The following is a 22,217-nucleotide window of genomic DNA, read 5'->3' as shown; positions in this document are numbered from 1 at the left end:
GTTATCTATGAGACAAGGGTTAAATTTATTGATTATAAAATAAAAAATGTCATACTGCAACCAGTATCAAGAATTCTTGCATTGCTCGAAATTATAACCGTTTTTTGCCTCGGAGGTCCGAGGTAGATAGATACCTATGTTTTCAAATTTTTAATTATTTTTGAAGTGAATCTAGGCGCGTTGAGAGTAAAATTTCAACAACGTATAAATACCGTCACGTCATAGAGTAAGAGGACGATTTGGGTATCTATGAATCTTGATAAAGAAGTTTCATTTCTGACAAGTGTGCTCGGAACATACGCACTTTTTTATACTTTGATTGGTATTTTATTAACATTAAAGAAAAATGATAAACTTACTCTGCCTTGAATGGCTCCATTGCAGCTATTGCAAATAACGGGGTCCTTTGTTGCCTGAAACAAAATAAACGTTAATTAATTAAATTATAATGTAAATTTTCCAATATTCTTCGAGAAAATCAATTGATAATTTTATTACGAATTAAAAACTGTTTAAAACTTTATTTGTTAATTCTAAAAGACGTAATTAGTCACCAATTAGAAAAAAGATAGGGTCTTAAATTAACCACGGCGACAGTTTATTGTGAAATAAATCCTCGTAACAACTGCACAAATTACAAAAGAGTAGTGTACAAATAATTTATTCGCGATTGAAGATGCAAAAAATGTTTATTAGCCGTTTCATTGTTTATTAACAGTGCGTTTATAAAATGTTGTAGTGTGCGGTTAACCAGGAATGCCGGAATATGTAGGAGTTGCTATTACGACTAAAAGTGATTTATTTCGAGAGATTTTTTGTTGTACATAGGTACACAGGTTTTTGGGCGAAATTCGCTTTTGCACGCGGCTTCATTCAAATTGTAAATCTATATTGTATTGTAAATCTATTATAAAGCTGAAGAGTTTGTTTGTTTGAACGCGCTAATCGCAGGAACTACTGGTCCGATTTGAAAAATTTTTTCGGTGTTAGATAGCCCATTCATCGAGGAAGGGTATATATCATCATGCTAAGACCAACAGGAGTGGAGCCGCGCGGGTGAGACCGCGGAGCGCAGCTAGTCTAAAATATAATTGAATCCACTTGAAGACACAAAAAATTTCATTCAAGTCGGTCCATCCGTTTAGGTGGAGCTCACATGAAGGAAGGAATTAGATAATTCCTGTGATAGCCTATGAATCTATGAAAACTCTAAAGAAAATATTTAAAATGTAATTTCGTATGTACAACAGTACAAGTAAATTGCTTAAATATTGTTTACATTTTTTTTACAGAAATTTTAATTTTCGTTGAACATCTTGTAAACTTGAATATTGTTAATATTCTATCGTATCGTAAACTGTAAAGTTGACTGACGATCCTTCCAACAATCCATTTGACGTGGCATCATTCCAAAATATACGCATATAATGTGTAAGAAATGTGTTCTGTCACGCATTCAGGCCATGGATATCCAAAAAAGATCGAAGGCAAAATAGCCACTAGAATCTAGATAACAAAATCATGAAAAAGATAAACCCCCTAAAAGTGGGACTTTAGGTACTTAAAAATAAGAAAATGTTTCTGTACGTAACATTTGTATTTTACACAGTAAGTACTGGCAGGCAAATAGAGAATCTTATTGATATTGACGCAGGAAACATAGTCGATTATTAGCTCGGCAATCATAGACAATTGTGAATTAATAGGCGATGTCTTTGGATACTGTGTATAGAGAATTCTAGCGTGGTTTTAGTGGAACTGTAATCGTTTAAAATTAGATTAAGAGGGATAACCTTTATCAAATAATAATAAAACAGATGAGACATCAAATTTAGATAAGAAAAACTACAAATATGTGCCGTTAGATGATTAGATAAATAAAGTGTTAGAAATCAGCGTAAAACTAGATTAGATTTTGGATAAAGACAACAATTTTACTAAGTATTTTTAATCGACATACTCGTAAGTGACTTAGGTTCTGAATTCGGAGGGTTTCATTAATCTATCACGCACGTGAAACCATGGAATGTAAACCAGCCATGGGCGTAGCCACGGTGGGGCAGGGTGGGGCGCTTGCCCCACTCTAGCTTTGACCTGGAAGGTAGGTAGATACCTAACCAAATCTATTAAAAATCGAAGTACCTACTAAACTACTAAGCTCCGTAAGAAATTTCACACTCGATTCTCGAAAGTCGACAGGCGACACAGAAAATGCGACCTTTATAATTAGTATTATTTACCTCTAAATTGACTGACTAACAACTAACAAGTGTCATACGCCCAGCGACCATACGTCTGAAGATTTTTGGATCTATTTCGTGGTGTGGTAGGTGAACAATAAGGTGTTCTGAATAAGAATAATTCGAATAACGAATTACACACGAAAAAAGAAAATAGCTGAGGCTTCTATGTTACATGAACTGTAAGAAAAATGAGTATAGTACCCCAATTAGTTACCCCACTAACTTATCCAATTTCACTTTTGTTGTGTTACACGTTCTACAACTCACTGATACTTTTTACTTTACACTTTTTTTTCTAGTGCCTACACTAGAAAAAATGCATTCGCGAATGCCTTCGTGAATGCCATCGCGAATGCCTTCGCGAATGCCTTCGCAAATGCCTTCGCGAATACCTTCGCAAATGCCTTCGCGAATGCCATCGCGAATGCCTTCGCGAATTCCATCGCGAATGCCTTCGCAAATGCCTTCGCAAATGCCTTCGCGAATGCCATCGCGAATGCCTTCGCAAATGCCTTCGCGAATGCCATCGCGAATGCCTTCGCAAATGCCTTCGCGAATGACTTCGCCAATGCCTTCGCAAATGCCATCGCGAATGCCATCGCGAATGCCTTCGCAAATGCCTTCGCGAATGCCATCGCGAATGCCTTCGCGAATGCCTTCGCGAATGCCTTCGCCAATGCCTTCGCAAATGCCTTCGCGAATGCCATCGCGAATGCCTTCGCAAATGCCTTCGCGAATGCCTTCGCGAATGCCATTGCAAATGCCTTCGCGATTGCCTTCGCGAATGCCTTCGCAAATGCCTTCGCGAGTGCCTTCGCGAATGCCTTCGCGAATGCCATCGCGAATGCCTTCACAAATGCCTTCGCAAATGCCGGCGGTACGGCCGCCGGCATTTGAAGACCTGGATATAACTTTGGGTACATACTTGGTACATACAGTTGCTAGTTACATATTATTTTTTATTGTTGCCCCACCTTGAGCCCATGGCTAGCTACGCCCATGAAACCAGCTTTCAAAATCATAGGAAATTCTTATTGTAATTATATCTGCTTAGCCCCCTAACTGTCTCCAGATGCAAAAATTACATCATTAAACCTCTACGTTGCAACGTGAAACACAAACAAACAAACAAGTAAACGCACTGTTGCATTTAATATTAGTAAGGATAAGGATGTGTCTCTCGTCGCTCAGACCACGTGCGCTCAATCTAGGGCGTGCCGCAAGGTCAAGGCGGACGATTGTTACGTTTTAGGGCCGGCCTGCATCCACGATGAGTTGTGATCGACTTGAGCATCTTGTAATCACGGCCAAGGTTCGGCTGCTTCCGAGAATTGATTCATATTTCTTGATAATTTTGTTTTTTTGGGTTGGTCTCTTTAGGGCTGGTTTGTTTGTGTCGGCGGTGTTAATGATATTTTAGATATTAGCTATTAATTATATGTTAGACATTTAGTAATTCGTTCGTAAATGTTTTATTACTGTAGGACGCGCGGAGGAACTATGATAAGTAAGTGTATATAGTGGTGTATACCTATCTCTGTTGTTATCCAAAACAATGTAAGCTTCCAAGAAATAAAAAGGAGGCAACTATTAAAATTGCATATCCTGTATAGAAAAAGATCAATACGATAAATAAACTCCTGATATTGTTCAGTTTCAGTTCAGATAATATCCTATTATATTCAGAAGTGATAATTTATTTATAAATACGCCGTTTGTTCCGTTGATTGATTCCTCAGGCTGCTTACATAACATCTAAACATCCATGTAAACAAGGCTCACATGTCCGTTTGTCTATAATAGTTTATGTTTGTGTAACTCTTAATGTCTTCATTGGTTGCGGAAAAACACTCGTCTCGCTCAATTAATTATTGTTCATTTGTATTTGTTTGAATGTTAACACATTTATTCAGTATCGATATAATTCTTGTAGATATGCGTAAAAAGGTACCTTTTTATTCATGAATAATGAAATGGCCTTATTTCTCCCTATACTATTCAGAGAACTATTATTTGTCGAATTACTATTAAGGGAAATAAGCCAATTAGACAAATAATTGTGACTAATTGTAGATGCATTCATTAGCTAGCTCCACATCAATTAGTCCTTGGCCTTGTCAAGTTCATGGCCTTGCTATGATTATGAATCTATAACAGTTAATAGTACCATATAATATTAGAGCGGTCGTATACAGGCGGCTCGAGCAGTTAACGGCTGAGCGACGACACGCACTGCTCGAGCGATCGGTCGTTGACTGCTCGAGCTGTCGCTACAAACCGCGCAGTTGACGACTTGAAGCGGTCGCGATGGCTCGAGCAGTCCGTGTACGGCAGTGAATGAATGTCCATAGTTCACCGCGCGGTCGCGGCTTCAAGCCGTCAGTCTCAACTGCTTGAGGCGTTCCGTGTACGGCCGCCCTTACATAGACAATAATTCACAGGATAGGTCTTCAGATCCTTTCATATCTTATCAAATGTCCGGTCATAAATTCATAAATTATTACACTTTTCCATTGAATATTTCGAAATGAGGTTTGACGAAATCATCATTATCAATTGATAAATTTGAAACATTATCATGTACTAAAGTTTTATACCATTGATTATGTTCGAAGGATTAACGTTTTCTTGGATAACAATGTTTACACAATATTTACTATCAAAATTGTGATTCATATTATATTATTATGGAAAAATATTTAAAGTAATTTATTTTTCTTTGTTGGATTATCCATAATTTAGTTGGTAGTTTTATTAGTTCACCGATAAGAATCAATTTTAGGACGTGTATTGCACGCCTCATAAGCGAAGCGTTGAGGTGGGTACTACTGTCACTTCACGCAAAACATCTGATTTTTCAAACTTAAAATGTCTTTATGTATCATACATTGCACTTGTAAGATAATACATATAGGTCTACCAGAATCTGATGGCATATTTATATTAAAGAAATAAAAGATTTTCATGTGGCAACTTATTTGACAACTATCAAATTGGTTGTCAAATTATTTGTCTTTTTTGCAGTTGATGAATAATTTTTAGGATTTTGTCTAAAAAATCTTCGAAAATGTCGAAAAAGCCGCTGCGATCACAAACAAGATGTGTTGCTTATAATGTTTATAGAAAAACATTTGATGAAGAAGGGTCAAACACATCACAATTTTCAATTTTGAAGATTTTATTGGTAAACTGGACTTACCCGTTTTGATACTTTAAATTAAAAATTATTATATGTAGGTAACTATAATATTGTTTGTTGATTAGAATATAATTTTATGAAAACTTATTACAGGAGTTTCCAATACGGCTATTCTTCAAGTCCAAGCTGTCCAAGTCAATTTTATGTGTGTATCTGTTAATACTTACGAAAATAAACATAGTTTTATTTTATTTTTATTTTATTTTATAAAAAAATATACTTAAGCAGTTTTGATCTACATTATCATTATATCGATATTTTCACATGGCATACTGGTAATGAATATACAAATATAGGTATGTGTAAATAATAATATGTATTACCTGTATAAAAGTAATATGTATAATTGTACCTATATTATACACTGTGATTATACATGTAAGTATACGTACCTACATAATATTAAGTGGATATATCATTATTAAGTAAAGTATTGTCCACTTATGTAATGTTACTAATGATATTGAGGACAAAATAAAAAATAAGCAGTATCAAGATCGTTCAGTCCATTTTCCCTAGGGTTGCATACTCGAAATTTTGATTTCCCTAATTGCCATCAGATTCTGGTTTACCTATACACACACATATTAGGCTAAGCGCGCACCACGATTTTAATTTTTGCGACACGATAACAAAATCGCGCTGTAGAAAATCGCAGAGATTACGGTGCGCGCACAGCGATAATTTAATAGTGATCCTTACTCACTTTCATCATGGATTTCGTACAAGTTGCTTGTCTTTATTTACTACTTCGGAGGATAAGAAGAAAAAAAAAAGAAAATTCGTCTATATTGGACTCATTCTTTTACAGCAGATAGATTTGTCAAAAGTTTCTTTTATCCATACTAATATTATAAATGCGAAAGTAACTCTGTCTGTCTGAAAATTTGGTATAGAGATATTTTGATACCCAAGAAAGGACATAGGATCGGTTTTATCCCGGAAATCACACGGGAACGGGAACTATGCAGGTTTTTCTTTGACTGCGCGGGCGATGCCGCGGGTGGAAAGCTAGTCAGAAATACAATGAACTTCGGATGTATCCCAAAAAATTCTTTAGCTATTATAGAATGAAAATTCCGCCAAAAGGCCGCCCTTGCCCCTTTGTGCTTTTTTATTTTTTTATTATTGTAACCTTTATGTATATTTTGTTTCTTGTACAATAAAGTGTTAAATAAATTAATAAATTCAAACCTTTGACAGATTACTGAATTTATGTTTACCAAACAGTACCTACCTATACCACTACGATGTTTACTGTTGGACAGACGAAACACAAGTGAAGTGCCGGCCGGGTCCGAGTGTGTGATTTTATTATCGCAGTGCGCGTGGTACCATACAATTTCATATTCTGCATTTCATTTTCGCGACAATCGCGTCGCGAGCAGTCGCAGCAAAATGTGACAAATCACAATTTTAAAATCGCTGCGATTATTTAATCGCATGTGCGCGCATTGTCATAGTAACTCATACGTTGTATTTCTGCGATAAAATAATCACGCTGCATAAAGTCGTGGTGCGCGCTTAGCCTTAAGAAAAAACACTATTTTTAACATTCATGATATTTTTGATGTCATTTTTGTTATTTAAACTAGTTAAAAAACAGTTTAAAAAAGTTCTGTCTTGGACGTCCGTGTGTCTGTATGTGCGGAGGATTTTCTTGTTAACACGATAGCGACCGAAATACTTTACTAATCGAGTCTTTTTTTTTCTCTTACGCTTGAGTATGCTCATGAATAGAACCCTTTCATTTTTCAGGGTCTGATTCGATGTGGTTTAATTGTTATTAAATAAACAAAAAAAAAAAATATCGACTGTTCTCCTTAATTTTAGTATATCTATATATATTCTTTATTTATTTATTTTTTTATATTTATAGTGTACTCAAAATTCACCATTATTTAAACTCGATTCTTTATACTATAAGCCAAGGTTTAAAAAAATAAGTTGGTAGTCAGTCCCTTAAACCTGCGCAGTTTCACATCTAGATGGGGCCACAAGAAAAATAGCTCAATTATTACGGTACCGCTTTCTTTACTTTTCCAACTGTTTTATTTTATTTCTTTTTTATATTTATAGTGTATAAATAATCAATTTTGTTGTAAAGGATGAGATTATGAGGCGTGCACTTTTGGATTTTCCAAACTATCTTATTTTTATTCTTAGCAGATAGTTATCTTATATTTTTTTAAATAATATTTTTGCTTTTAACCTTTTTAGTAATAATGGTAAAATAATTTAAATAACGACTGTTATTATGTGAATTTTATTGTATTTGTATTTTTACATCAAAATTTATAATTAGTACTTCGCAGAAATAAAAAAAAAGTCATAACACGAAGCTGACTGAATTCGCTGACCTGAATCGCTTCAAGCAAACATCATTTATTTCGCTTATTATTGTTTCTATTTAATATTTTGAAATAATAATGAATGCAATAAAAAATCTTCCTCACCTTTTAATAAACCTATATACACCGTCCTAAATATTTGTTTTTGGATTTTTAAGTGTTCGATTGTCGTTATATTTTGTTCTTAATTTAGTGCGTCTATAAAAACTTCAGTAATCTTTACGAGGGACTAGTTTTTAGGCATTTCTTTGCCAGCAATGCTACTTTTAGTAAAAATGTGTACATAGGTTATAAGTGCTTCAGAAGTGGCACATCTATATGCGCTAATTAGCCAAATTTTACTTCACTTAATTATTTTTCGTTCACGATATTTGAATTTAGGCTACCTTACTTTAACGTCTAATCGTGTGTGCGTTAGTGTGCCGTTTTCGAAGATTGGATATTGTGTTTGTAAATCTACACCTCTTCACCTATAATATCATTGTTAACCAGCATTATTGTTGATACATTGTTGACAGTTGCAACATCAATTGTGCAAACGGCACGGGCGACCTTCCCAAAGTCCCTGCTGGCCGAAATAGTTCGCGTGGGACGGTATTGTGATCATTCCAGTTTACACTGGGCTTCGAATTGTGTGTTTGTGCGAATGCTTCATTTAGTTACATCAGATTTCATAGACCAGAGGAGTTACACTTATAATAAACTAGTGGTCCGCCCCGGCTTCGCCCGTGGTACATATTTCGCAATAAATGGTAGCCTATGTCCTTTCTCGGGTATCAAAATATCTCCATACCAAATTTCATGCAAATTGGTTCAGTAGTTATAGGCGTGATTGAGTAACAGATAGACAGACAGAGTTACTTTCGCATTTATAATATTAGTATGGATAAATAAATATTTCAGGACAATTTTCACACACGGCACGATCTGATCCCATACTAAATTTTCGCTTGTAAACATACATATATAATTTTAAATAAATACCAGTATAGATAATTAACCCCCAGAAACAGAGCAAACACCTATATGATCCCCACCCGAGGCAAATATATGTGTATACCTATATCACACAAATATTTGCCCCGGGTGAGAATCGAACTCACAACCAGTGGCTTGGAAGGCAGGGTCACTACCAACCAAGCCAACCGGCCAGTCATGATGGCTTAATGTTTTATTTCCAGTGTGAGGAAGCGATGCATCTAGATGACCTATATATAGGTCTGTCATTTTTCCATATTGGAAATAATAAGACATCGGAATTTGTGTCCCCCCAGTTAGTGTCTCTGATTGATGATAGGTGGTGATTTGAACTTCCCGGGTGCAGCTATGCTATTGCTATTGAATAGAGTTATTACACGATATGTAATCATAGCCCGTTGCATTTAAAGTTTGAGAAAAAAACAGTTATGAAGGTCGTTTTAGTTTAATCCAGAAATAACTACTTGATGAGAATGTTTCTTAACTAATAAACTATTTTTATAAAGATTGCCTATAGGAAACAAATTTTATTTTATTTTATTTTTTTGGTTCGACTTGAAAAAGCTATCGATCAATGAATCACACGAATTTTGTTCACAAAAATGTGTCATGCCCATCGTTTTTGCGCGCTCACGTACACCTATATATGTACAAACACGGCGTTTTAGACAATGTTTCAAAAATCATATTATCTCGAAGGACGTCGCCCACCAGTGAAGTGTCAATGACACACGATCTTTGGCACCTGCCGCCCAACAATACGCAGTACCGTGTGGAACGATGAGGTGTCCCGTATTTATAATTGTAATCCAGCCGGAGTGCCGTGGAAATAGAATTTTTTAAACATTCCCAGCGATTTATCAAATGTGGGCGCGATCTGGTTCGCTCTTGCATGTTGTCCGTCCGATTTGATTGGCTGGGATTCATAGATTGGCTTGGAATTGCCTTCCTTCGGGCTGGCTTGCCTATTTGCCTACAGTTTCTTCTCGTCGATTAGGTCTCAAAATTTTGTGACAGAATCGTCTATATTCGATTAGTCGTTTTTTATTTTTATTTATTCAGGATATATGCGATAGAAACAATTACGTCGGAAATTTCTTATTTTCCATTTATTTTACAGCTGATATATTCTAGTAGTAAAAGAGTCTCAGTTTTATCTGCCCAATATGAATTAATGTTGTTTTAGTTCAAGTTGAATCTCTATTTTAATAATTGTGTTTGGCCACATACATCAAGAGCTCGTTTAGTCGAGGATTTACATTAAGATTAATATCATCTATTAAGTCTAGTCAACTCTACTAGGATAATATTCTCGTAAGATTGGCGAGCCGCCAGTTGAGATGATATACTGTTTTGATACATATTGTTGTGATGTTTACAAGCTTTGTTTCCTATGTGGAATTATTTGGTTTTATGGATACTGGATATATTATATAAAAGTAGGTTATTATTTTATAATCGTCTTTGTTATATTTTAAGTATGTCTATGAGCCCGTTTCAGGGTTTACATTTGTAGAACCTACTACTAACATGATCTTAGGAAAAAATGCAACGAACAGTCTATAGAAATAGGAATCTAGTGGTCTTTAGTGAGCGTATTACCTACTTGAGGATATTTTGAACGGATCCAAATAAAGTTGCCAGAGAAAATAATCAAAAAAGTGTGCAAACAGTGTCCTTTTGTACATATCCATAGGGCACAACTCATAGGTTTTACTAGCTCCAAAAATATGAACTGTACATAACACAGATGCTATTGTAGTGAATGCACACGTTACGGCATATTTCACACGTCATTTCGGCGAGTAATAAAAGATAAAGATAGAAACTAGTGAGGGTAGACAAGACAATATATTTGTATATTCTCCACGAGCGAGCTTCCACGGTACACGGTATCTCGAAATAAACCTGATTCACGAAGATCCGACGATTTAGTTATTAGTTTGAAATAACGTTATAATTTTATCTCACTCGTGTTTGGTAATTGACATAATGTTGAACTTTGTGTAATGGTTTTATGGTCTTCCGTCTTTTCAGTTTTAAATGTAGACAAGGATGAAAGGCCGTGTTCTTTCGCTTTGTTTTGATTTATTAATGGTTACATAATATTATGTTACATAATTTTCTTCGGATTACATGGAGATTACATGGATTTCGATGTTGTTAAAAGTATTATTGGATCTTATAACTTCTGCTTAAATTATTAAAAAAAAAGTTTTGTTAATTGAATGTGTAGTGTTAGTAAATACTAAAAAGTTTGTATTGAATTGGATAGAATTATAGAGACACACTATACTAGAGACACAGAGTTACTCTAGTTCAAGAGTCAGCGCACATATTTTTGTAAAGTTAATGTTTTTGGCAAAATAAAGATTTATTATTATTATTATATTATTAATTATAGTTCCCAAAGATTTTGATAAATAAATGGATTTCATAGCTCTATTTACTGTTCTGCACACGTGATCGCATTGTAATAATTACTATTTATATTAATTTACTGTCATGAATTCTTCCAATAACAATGACATTATTAACATTTATCCTGTGGTTATTTCCAAAACTGCTGTATTTGCGAACGGTAAGCGCTGATCGCAAGAAGCTATAAATAGCTACATATTATAGCGTGTTTGTGTGTATGTCGTCATCAAAACAATGAGCACGTGATACGATTTTGAACTAGTGGTAGCTCTAGAGCTACAAAAAAAACATCTAGATGTTTTTTTTAGGCAGTTCCTTCCTGATTTCCGCGTATGGTGTTTTATAATTTTAGGAGGAATTGATTACTATCAATTAATATCGATCGATCGAATCGATAAAATGAGTATAAATAATATCCTTAAACAGGCTTCTAATAATAAACAAATTCGTGATGATTATTTACCTTGAACTTAAAAATTATATTGATTCTTTAAATATTACTATATTTTTTTTTAATATCAAATATATTAAGTACATAAAAAATAAAAAATAGTACGTAAAAATTACGCTATGATTTTTTATGATAGTGAATTGTGTTCCGTCGCGTTAAAAAAAACATAATATAATATGTTTGTTTGTGTTACGTGTGTGTTGCGTAAAATGAAAAAAAAAATAATGTGACATAATTATAAATATAGTTTTACGAAGAAACGTCGGTCGGACTGTTATAATAATCTACGAATTCATTCCACTTAGCTTGTTCAATTATAATCCACTGCACGATCTATTTTTGTGATAGATTTTTATAATTATTTCTTAGTTTTTCGTTGTTGTATACGCGTGTTTATGCGTCCTGAGACGGTAATGCATCATGACATGCTTTATGTCATGCACTCATGATCGTTTTGATCGGTGCATGTCATGCAAAAACTGTTTTGTGTTTCATGCATTTTCGCGAACTGTATAAAAAAAATGTGAGCCGTCACGGGACAACTGGCAGAAGTGAAACATCGACACTATTTTGTACTACGAATTTAGTGAAAACACTATTGCTTATAGACTATGTATGTACCAGCTATATACGTACAATCATATAGATAAAACCGTTTTCTGGCGACGTCTAGATGTTTCACATCAAAAATGCCTGTTTCGATTTATTTGGTCCCTCATGCAGCATGACAATTCACATAAACGCATGTCATGCATGCATTACCGTGTAGAAACTGCATGAGGTATAGTATTGTTATGCATATTAACTAGCTCCTACCTTGTAGTCTATTTGTATTGTTCCGATTTGATGATAGCCTACAGATAGATCTGACTTTGAGAAGGGCATATTTTTTCTTTCATTGCGGCGTTTTTATTTAATTCTTTAATTTTTTTTTGGGAATTTTTACCACGAGGTGCTCCAAACTGGGCGGATAACTAGTTTATACTTACACTATCTGTGCTGGTTTTACCAGCTCCTACTGCTTTTAGCGTGATGATATATAGCCTATAGCCTTCCTCGATAAATGGGCTATCTAACAGCGAAATAATTTTTCAAATCGGACCAGTAGTTCCCGAGATTAGCGCGTTCAAACAAACAAACAAACTCTTCAGATTTATAATATTAGTATGTATATCAAGTGGAAATATAAATAAATTTGGAAAATTCTTTAATCGAAGGAAAGCTTGTGAAATGCCTGAGTGACAAATCTAATATATAAAAATCAATGCCACTTTTCGTTGTAATTCCATAACTCGAGAACGGCTGAACCGATTTCGATAATTCTTTTTTTATTATATTCCTTGAAGTACGAGGATGGTTCTTATGTAGAGAAAACGTTAATATGTACCACGGGCGAAGCCGGGGCGGACCGCTAGTATGTTATATTTTTGTGATTTGTCTTTATCCCGGGTTGGTAAACAATAAACTGTATCTCTTCAGGAAAATAATTTTCTCAAGTGAAAATCGACTTAGATTGAAAGTGTGGTTTAAATCTAGACCTCAGACATTTAGAAAGTTCTGTAGTATTAAGTTATAGGTCTGAGATTATGTGAAATATGAGAAGATTGCGTGTGTGTTGTTATATATTTAATAATTTAAGTATTAAATATTTTTAATATTGAAAATAAATAAAAAATGTAAAAGCAAGCTAGGTCGCAAATTGAGTAACTCATCATTGTTCAACTGCATTTTGGGGATGTCGGTAAAAAAAATTCCATTTAAAAAGAGATAATAAAATCATATAAAGGCCTAAACAGCAATATTTAGGAAACTCGATAAGATACTTCTCCATATCATAAATCATAATGCACTTTGGCATATGGAAGACCAATTGGATTTATAGGATGCAAGTTTGTTGCTGATATTAAGCAGGGAATATTGTAATATAATAATTAATTGTTTAAAAATAATTAAAAAATGATTGCCACGAATTGGTTAAACTATGAACTGACTCATTCAATAAATGAGAAGAATTAAAAACATTTCGTCAAGTAAATACGCGGGAAATGTTTGTTTTGATTTCTTGAAATCGGCTATCAATCCAATCTACCTATTAATGATAAGATAGTCCTTTGATAATTTAGTGTTTATTGCGAAAGTAATAATCTATCGATTGAATTTTCATAATTGTTGATATTATTACATGTTTTATCTATAAATACCTATATATAAATAATTATTATAAAGCTGAAGAGTTTGTTTGTTTGTACGCGCTAATCTCAGGAATTACTGGCCCGATTTGAAAGATTCTTTCGGGGTTATACAGCCCATTTATCGAGGAAGGCTATAAGGCTGTCCTATCATTACGCTAAGACCAACAGGAGCGGAGCCACGCGGGTGAAACCGCGAAGCGCAGCTAGTTATTAATATCCTTACTGATGTTTTTATACAGTGAAGTATTATTCACACTTAGTTCTTTTAAATGTACGGTTATCATTTTTAGATATTTTATTTTGAAATGAGATACTAAATGCATGATAATCCTTGATATTAAAAAAATAAACAAAATAGGCGGTTAGTTTTAATTGTATTTTTATCGTCAGGTTCATTGGCTTGACTAATAAATATAGTATTTGACAATTCATTTATCGTTAAGATTAACGTTAAATTCGTTTTTGTTTAGCTGTAAGATCGTATTACAGTAAAAGATAATTTTTAATTTAACAATAAACTTTAACAGTCTTACACCTATATTAGTATCAAGATTTTGCCGCTCAAAAGCCTACAATGTACTTGCTTGCTTAAGTAAGTTAATATTGTATGTTACAAAGTAAGTTTAATTGTTAAAACTTATGACTAACCGCGTCGGCGAGATAAAATGTAAATCTTAGTTCTCAGAGACTTTTTATTATTTTGTTTTTATGATTCATAATACGTTTTGGAAAAATAAACGCATATTATTATGTATTCTACAAATTATAACATACCTATATTTCACGATTATTTAGAAACATATTTTTATGTTTAGTAATGTTGCAGATTTTTTATTTAATTTATTATTTTATCTTTACTTAAGTTTATCAAAAAACTCACCATGGTTTCGTAGTAATAGCGGTTCAGATAAACACAAAAAACACGATCAACCTCGACAGTATCGCGATTCAAACTGAGCTCGTCGTCCGCGCGCTTTTAGTGATGTATCGATGCTTAGTTTATCGACTATCGCAGGACTCGCGACACGTCACACGTCGATATGGGTAGGAATACAGCGAAGTCTATCTTATCGACGATGATTTGTATGCAAAAGCGTTTATGAATTAACGTGACGTGTATTTATTGTTATCGTGCTGGTATCCATTATGTTTTTTTCCTGAAAGCATTAATGGTTATTATGAAAAAATATTTTAATAGATAACAATAATATATTCTGTTTTAAGCTTGTGAGTCTAGGAGTAGCTGAAGAAGAGATAAATAGAAATACATAGTTGATGTTAATTTGAGGTAGTTACCTAACTGCACTAATTAAATGTATCCAAGGCAAGTAAAATACGCGAGAAATTATTAAATTAAAATAAACTGTCCATCAAAAAATGGACATAAAACTGTGCCTGTAAACAAAAGTAAAATAATATTCAATTCAAGTAGTAAATCAGTCACGCATACAGAAAAAAAAAACTTCTTTAAGTTCTAAAACTTACTTCTAAACAGAGATTCATTATCATAAAATTTGTCGTGATAATTTGTCGATAAAATACGTTACGAGTGTAAAAACTAAAAACATCGAGCGCGGTGGGCGTCACTAGCGACACGGCGAATATAATGTTATCGCCGGTGACGCAATGGCTGCATTTACAAGGAATTGCACGGATTCGAATCGGAGGACAGGAGGATCGGAGACTGTGAGGGATTCTATTAGTGAGGATATCAATTATGAAAAATGGATAGTTTTTAGCTATGCCCGACAAACGTCGTCCTACGAATTGTCAAACCAGAGAAGATTAATTAGCCGTTTAGATTTCTCATTTTTTGTAAGCTTTTCTTTCGTAAGATTCTTCTTCTGATAGAAAAGAATAAATACACTGAACACAGAATTATCGTAAGTCTTAGGAGGCTGTTATCACTCCGGTATTTTCTCTTGACCTTGGTTAACATATTAAATGTTATGTTATTTTATATACAATGAAATCATTCGTCTCAGAAGCCTTTTTGTTAGTATCTATAGGTTTAAACTTTAAAGGAAAGAGTTTTACAGCCAAAGAGTCAAGAGAAGATCCTCAGCTAGACAGCCTGACCTTTGGCTTAATGGATGTTGAGTATATATTACTTGCGTCATGTACGAAGCTTCATTATGTTCATTAGATGAAAAATTAAAGAAAATTACTAATTACGATCGCCTACTCGTTTAAATTAGCAATAATTATGTATTTCGTTTATTAATTTTGTAAAATACTAGGTGCGCTCTGCGGTTTCACCCGCGTAGCTCCGCTTCTGTTGGTCTAGCGTGATAATACAGCCTATAGCCTTCCTCGATCAATGGGCTATCAAACACTGAAATATTTTTTTTTTTAAATATACCAGTAGTTCTTGAGATAAGCGCGTTCAAACAAACTCTTCAGCTTTATAATATTAGTATAGATTACAAGACAAATTATACAGTGCAAATTTATTCGAACTTGATATATTTGTAATTGTTTCAGACAATGGTGGCTGCTGGATGCGAAGTGACTACGTTACTACGACAGCTTTGTGGGGGTGATGGTGTGGGGTATGTCTCATATGCTTTAATAAGGAAATGGTCATTCTTTTCAAAAGAGCAAAGTTTCCCATATATTTTGTAAAATTCACATTCATGTACACTTATGTAGTGTGCAAGTGTATGGTAAAAAAAAATCGTTTTTTTAGAAACATTACATACAAGGTAGATAGGTTCAGATAATGTTAAAACCAATAATAATAATGTATAAATTCTGAAATCAAAATTGAAAATTGAGTCAGACATGTGCTATACCTAGATATTATAAGTTTTTCACACGGCACACTCATAAATTATATCTCAATCAAATCAAGTATGCTTATTGCTTATTTTGAATAGAATTATCCTTTTTTGCGTTATATGGACAACTATAGGTATAGCAAATATATGACGCAAGTTTAGGCCTACATAATGACGTGCCTTCTCTTATGTTTTTGCCATAAAAATATATTTCTATTAATATAAGAATTGGTGCTAAAATCACAATCAAAATATTAATAATTGCTCCCACGCACATGCCTTTTTTGGGCTAGTGAGTGTATCAAATAATGAACTAGCTGTCTCTTTCTATCGATATACGAGAGAAGGAGATAGCATCAAAGCACGAATGAAAATTATGCCTACGCGCCACCTAAAATGGTATGGGGTGACTAATTATGAATAAAAAAAATTTATTCTGTTTTTTCTGCATATTTGGTTTGCAAAAGGTTGTACCTTTAAACTGTAGTTTAATCGTGAATGTGACTAATTGAAATTTGTATCGCCTACATTAAATATTTTAAAGCATAAAGTTTTCGAGCAAAAAATTTAAAAAAGGAGGAGGTTCTCATATTGACTGTATGTGGTATTGTTACCCCACAAATTTAAACTGGATGCACCGATTTTGATGATTATTTTTCATTGAAATATGAAATTTTTAGATGGTTAAGTTTTTTGTTAAAAAAAATTGTCTTGCAAATTTTTGAAAAGACAATACCTACACAATACACATCGTCCAAAGGTCACTTTAATATGTAGTTTATCATGTACATTGTGATAATTATAAATTGCTAGAAATCCCTTGGCGTCTAGGTACTTGATAAAAACAATAAACATGAAGATATCAATACAAATAGATCACGCATTGATAAAATATAAGGTGTATTTTCCTTGAATAGTTGGAATACTGATTCATTGTATAGGTACGCTTTTTATACGAATAATTGGTAACTTTTATAGTATATATTTTTAAAGGCGTCGCCCCAGAATGGTGAAGACGTGGGTTCGAATCCTCGATTTTGTTCTATTCTTTAAAAATGTGTATTTATAAAGCATTTGAACTTTTAATTTTTCTTGCCATTAAAGTGTTTGGTTGTTAACTAAGGATAGGATAATCTAATAAGGAAAAAAAGTTAGATTTGAACCCGCATCTACACGTACAGCCTTGACCAATTAGTGATTTACATAATATTTTACGCTTTGACAATTTATTTCCTGAAATTTACTTTTTATTTTTATCTTATACCTAGGTATTCTTGAATGCAGTGATATAGGCATTTTCATTAATACAAATTCAACGTCCTAAAATAGATTATTAATTATTATCCCGATCAACTATAAAAGAAATTAGTTTTTCCACACAGCACTTCTTTTAATAAAACAGTTTAAACCAAAGACATTCTAATAAGTGTTCATTCAAAACTACATACAATAAACATAATCTATACTAATATTATAAAGCTGAAGAGTTTGTTTGTTTGAATGCGCTAATCTCGGAAACTACTGGTCTGAATTGAAAAATTCTTTCGGTGTTAGATAGCTCATTTATCGAGGAAGGCTATAGGCTTATCATCACGCTACGACCAACAGGAGTGGAGCCACGGGGGTGAAACCGCGCGGAGCAGCTAGTTCTTTATAATTAACATTTATAATATTAAATGTAAACAGATAAACAAATTGAAATTAATAACATGTTTGTCTTGATTGATGAGCATGATGATAAAATCTAGCCTGATGAGTTTCCTCAAGCTAAAAATGAACATGCCATTGTTTATAATGTCCATGGGGTCTGATACACGGGAGGCATTAGATCATCGTAATGTATTGCACAACATATAGTTGACTAGATGTCCGCCCGCGGATTTGCCCGCGTTTTCAAAGAAAAACCCGCATAGTTCCCGTTGTTGTCGGATTTCCGGGATGAAAAGAAGCCTATGTCTTATTATGGGTCTGCAGCTATCTACATACCAATTTCATTGTAATCTTTAGGATATATAGGTGATGTAAAGGACATAAGAAGTGGGTAGATTAAGTAATAACTATACTTAGACATGGAATAGTCGGTACGCCCTTGTTGATCATCTATAGAGATCAACATAGGATTATCATCATTCGTATTCTAAGGTTTAAAACACACCTTTTTGGCATGATAAAACATACCTGTTCTCAGTGTAATCAGTTAATCCTAAAGCTCATGCATACCTTACCTTATACTTAACGTACCTACTAAACCTTTCTCAACTGTTAGATAAAGTTAATACTTTGCTGCGATATTATTGGATGTTTATAAAATATATCACTTATTATGTACCTAATTGTTTGTAGCTAACTTTAGTAAAACGAAAGTAGAGCTGACAATAAAAGGTGTTGGTACTAGAAAGAATGTATCGTCGAAAGAAAGATGAAGAAGACCCACCATTGCCTCTACCACGAACCCTCGTAATCACAAATATCCCTGACCCACCACAGTACCGCTAAGCACGTAGCCCATTGTGCCATAATCGACCATACGTTGTGATCACGCGCGGTTAGATCACTGATAGCTTTGATTGCACTTTCATTGGATGCAATCGTGGTTTGATTGCAATGGTGTGTATGATGAGTTCGTAATAGGAGTTTGGGGACCTGTAAGTATGTATGACAGACTGCCTCCGCCCTCCTTGGTATAGTGGTTAATAATAGTTGGTAAATAATAATACATACATAACAATGTATGGATGTGGAAAATGAGCTACCTATAAGCTAAGGAACTTAGTGTTCTACAAGCATAATTATTTACCTCAACAGTTGCTGTTGATGCTAGTTCAGCAACGGTTGCTAAATCGAGTACGTAACTATATAAAAATAAATTATTTATTTAATTATAAAAAATAAAAATAAAAATATGACATTAAAATGTATAATGTAAATGCAGGATTAACTGGATGATAATTCAATTTTAGTAAAAAATTTGTTCATGTACCTAAGTCATGATGTACAGGATATTTGGCACTTTGCCCTCCTAGATTTATGATTTCTGAGTCCGGAATTTTTTTACATAATTTTCTTCAGAATCAAATGCAATGATAAGAAATAAATGTTTGGTTTAACAGTCTTATAACTAGGGCCTATGAACTGATAAGTACCTCTTAATAATAATTTTATCTGGCTTTGTAATCTCACCGCAGAAACACTCCACTTCGAAGGAGATATAAAATAAGAAGATTGCAGTAGGTAATAATATTTTTACGACTGAATAAGATGAGTGCATTGGATAAGTTTAATGACCAATATTGAAATATTTTTGTTTGTGTTGGTCTTACCTATATAAATATGTTAGTATGGCAAAAATGAGTTAAAAATGCGATTATCAAAGTCATAATTAAGGCATTTATAAGGGCAAAGTAAGAAAACAGAAAAGTACTGATAACTGTATGTACCCTAAAACATGACAACTTATGAATATTATTTGTGTCCACTGCCTTGATACGTAATTTCTTGTGATGCTTGTTATAAATATCTTTTCCAAAACATCTTCGTGGTACACTTTATCACAATTACTTTGGGACAAAACCATAATATTGAAGTGAAACTTCTTTATCGGGGTTGGAAAAAAATGTAGTGTAACATTTTTTCGTTACGCGTGACATTTTTCCGTTACGCGCAATCTTTTTCTTATCCCTATCACGCGTGATTCGACGTATTTCTGTAAAGTTGCATATTATAGTAAATTATTTTTTGAAAAATAAGGTCATAAAGAAGTTTCACTTCTTAGGTGTAGTACACTAGTACACGCACACATTTTTAGTGTGTTTAGTTTTAACATGCGATAAAGTAAATTAATATTTTTAATTGCAACATAGAATATTATTATTTATGGGCAATAATAAATCAGCGACAATTTACATCCGAAGTTTATATGCATGCAATTTGCGGGTAGTTTCGCTTGTCTATGCACCGGGAACCATAAATTTGTGGACGATAAAAGTTTCACCGCTTTTAATGTTCCACTTTGCTTTATGACGTCATGGTGTAGGGTGGGTACACGTTTTTATGGGATTAGGTATTTATTTAATCTCACATACGAATATATTTCTTGTACTCTTCGGAAGGTTTTCCATTTGAGTAGCCTTTTGGAGTCTTTTCCAGAATATTGACTGATTCTAATATTTTGAACTACCTACTCAAAAAGATGGGAAAATGTTAAATGAAAATAAATGTATACTTTTCTGTGTATAGTAGTGTTTTAGAGAGGCAGCTCTACATTACTTGCATAGCTTATGTGACTCATAATAATTATGTATGTCTGATATTGACCTACAAACAAGCTATGTATCATGTAATAGTGGACACCACATTCGCAATTCCTAATATTCATAACACAGCCGTTGTTTTATACAGTTAATAACAAGTTGTGAAAAAGTAATGGCTCAGCATAAAGTTTGAGTTAGGAACTCTAAAATCAGTTCATTCATAACAAAAAAGAGAAAATTACAGAGTTTCTCTCCAACCGATTTCCGAATCGTCGTAGATGGTAAAATTATGATTTAACGATTCAAAAATGCATCTAGAAAAAATCTAATTGAATAAACAAATGTTTGAGTTTCACAAGTCCATAAAACGTTGTCACCGCTCATGTACCAGTGCGTCCCAAGCCCTTGCATGTTATATATAGTCTGGGCATCTCCCCATTACGAACGAAGGTCGAACTTCCGCCCCACTGTGTTGTAAGTCAAGGTCAGGATGAATCATTGGTAAAATGGGATTGATGGAAAGTCTGGAAAGTTTCGAATTGAATAGTTTTTATCTTGTGATCTTAAAGTATGAAGTTTTGTCTGGTTTTTTTTTTAAAGTAAAGGTTGCAGGGACAGGGTAAACATATCACTACATAGTATAAAACAAAGTCGCTTTCTCTGTCCCTATGTCCCTTTGTATGCTTAAATCTTTAAAACTACGCAACGGATTTTGATGCGGTTTTTTTAATAGATAGAGTGATTCAAGAGGAAGGTTTTAGTATATAATTTATTAGGTTTTAGACAAAGCGGGCGAAGCCGCGGACGGTAAGCTAGTTTAAAGAATATAATAATAGAGGATAAGTGATAAGAAAGATATTCCACCTACTCTATTTTCCCACAGACTAATAATAATATACTACGGATTTTCCATAACATATGACCGGGTTTTTTGTATTTTTTTTTCGAATAAAATTATTTCATCCGTTCTTAATTTATAAAGTGGTCCAATTAATCCGATTTTCTTTTAAATACTCATACATTTCCATAGTACCTATTATGTCAAATTCTCAGTTTTAACACCCTTTTTGTCATGTTGTGTATTCACAAAATCACATAGTAACCCAAATACATTCCTTAAATCCTCGTCGAGCAATTCAAACCTCACGATTAGTATAAAAATAGTGTGATAAGGTAATTGGCGACGATTCCAGCAATGCAGTCTAAATTGATGCGACCTCGCGTCTGATGTCAGATACATTTACTGGCTCGTTTTTATGGTGTTTACCTTTTATCTAAATCACTTCTGTTCAACGGATTAATGTTGAATAGAGTGGTCTACTGTGAATGTTTTCATTTCTGTAATTTGATAG

At 33.7% G+C, this 22,217-nt stretch overlaps 2 protein-coding genes across 3 annotated transcripts in view; one reads left to right on the top strand and one right to left on the bottom strand.

Moving 5' to 3' along the window:
* The window catches only part of LOC123696103 (transforming growth factor beta-1-induced transcript 1 protein), a 31,065-nt gene extending 16,225 nt beyond the window's left edge, over positions 1-14,840 (bottom strand). The window contains exons 1-2 of the mRNA XM_045642118.1: positions 14,716-14,840; positions 360-413 (exon numbers count right to left, since the gene is read on the bottom strand). Of these exons, the coding sequence (XP_045498074.1) occupies positions 360-413; positions 14,716-14,718 (57 nt within the window). The 5' untranslated portion in view covers positions 14,719-14,840. The remainder of the gene's footprint in view (positions 1-359; positions 414-14,715) is intronic.
* LOC123696102 overlaps positions 1-22,217 on the top strand; it is a 52,761-nt gene that overhangs the window by 27,142 nt on the left and 3,402 nt on the right. For both annotated transcript variants that reach the window (XM_045642116.1, XM_045642117.1), the window contains exon 16: positions 16,320-16,387. In XM_045642116.1, the coding sequence (XP_045498072.1) occupies positions 16,320-16,387 (68 nt within the window). The remainder of the gene's footprint in view (positions 1-16,319; positions 16,388-22,217) is intronic.

The sequence above is a fragment of the Colias croceus genome, chromosome 12 (assembly GCF_905220415.1).
Source record: "Colias croceus chromosome 12, ilColCroc2.1".
Classification (NCBI taxonomy): domain Eukaryota; kingdom Metazoa; phylum Arthropoda; class Insecta; order Lepidoptera; family Pieridae; genus Colias; species Colias croceus.
Note: the sequence above shows the minus strand (reverse complement) of the source record. Positions and strands in the feature narration are given on the sequence as shown.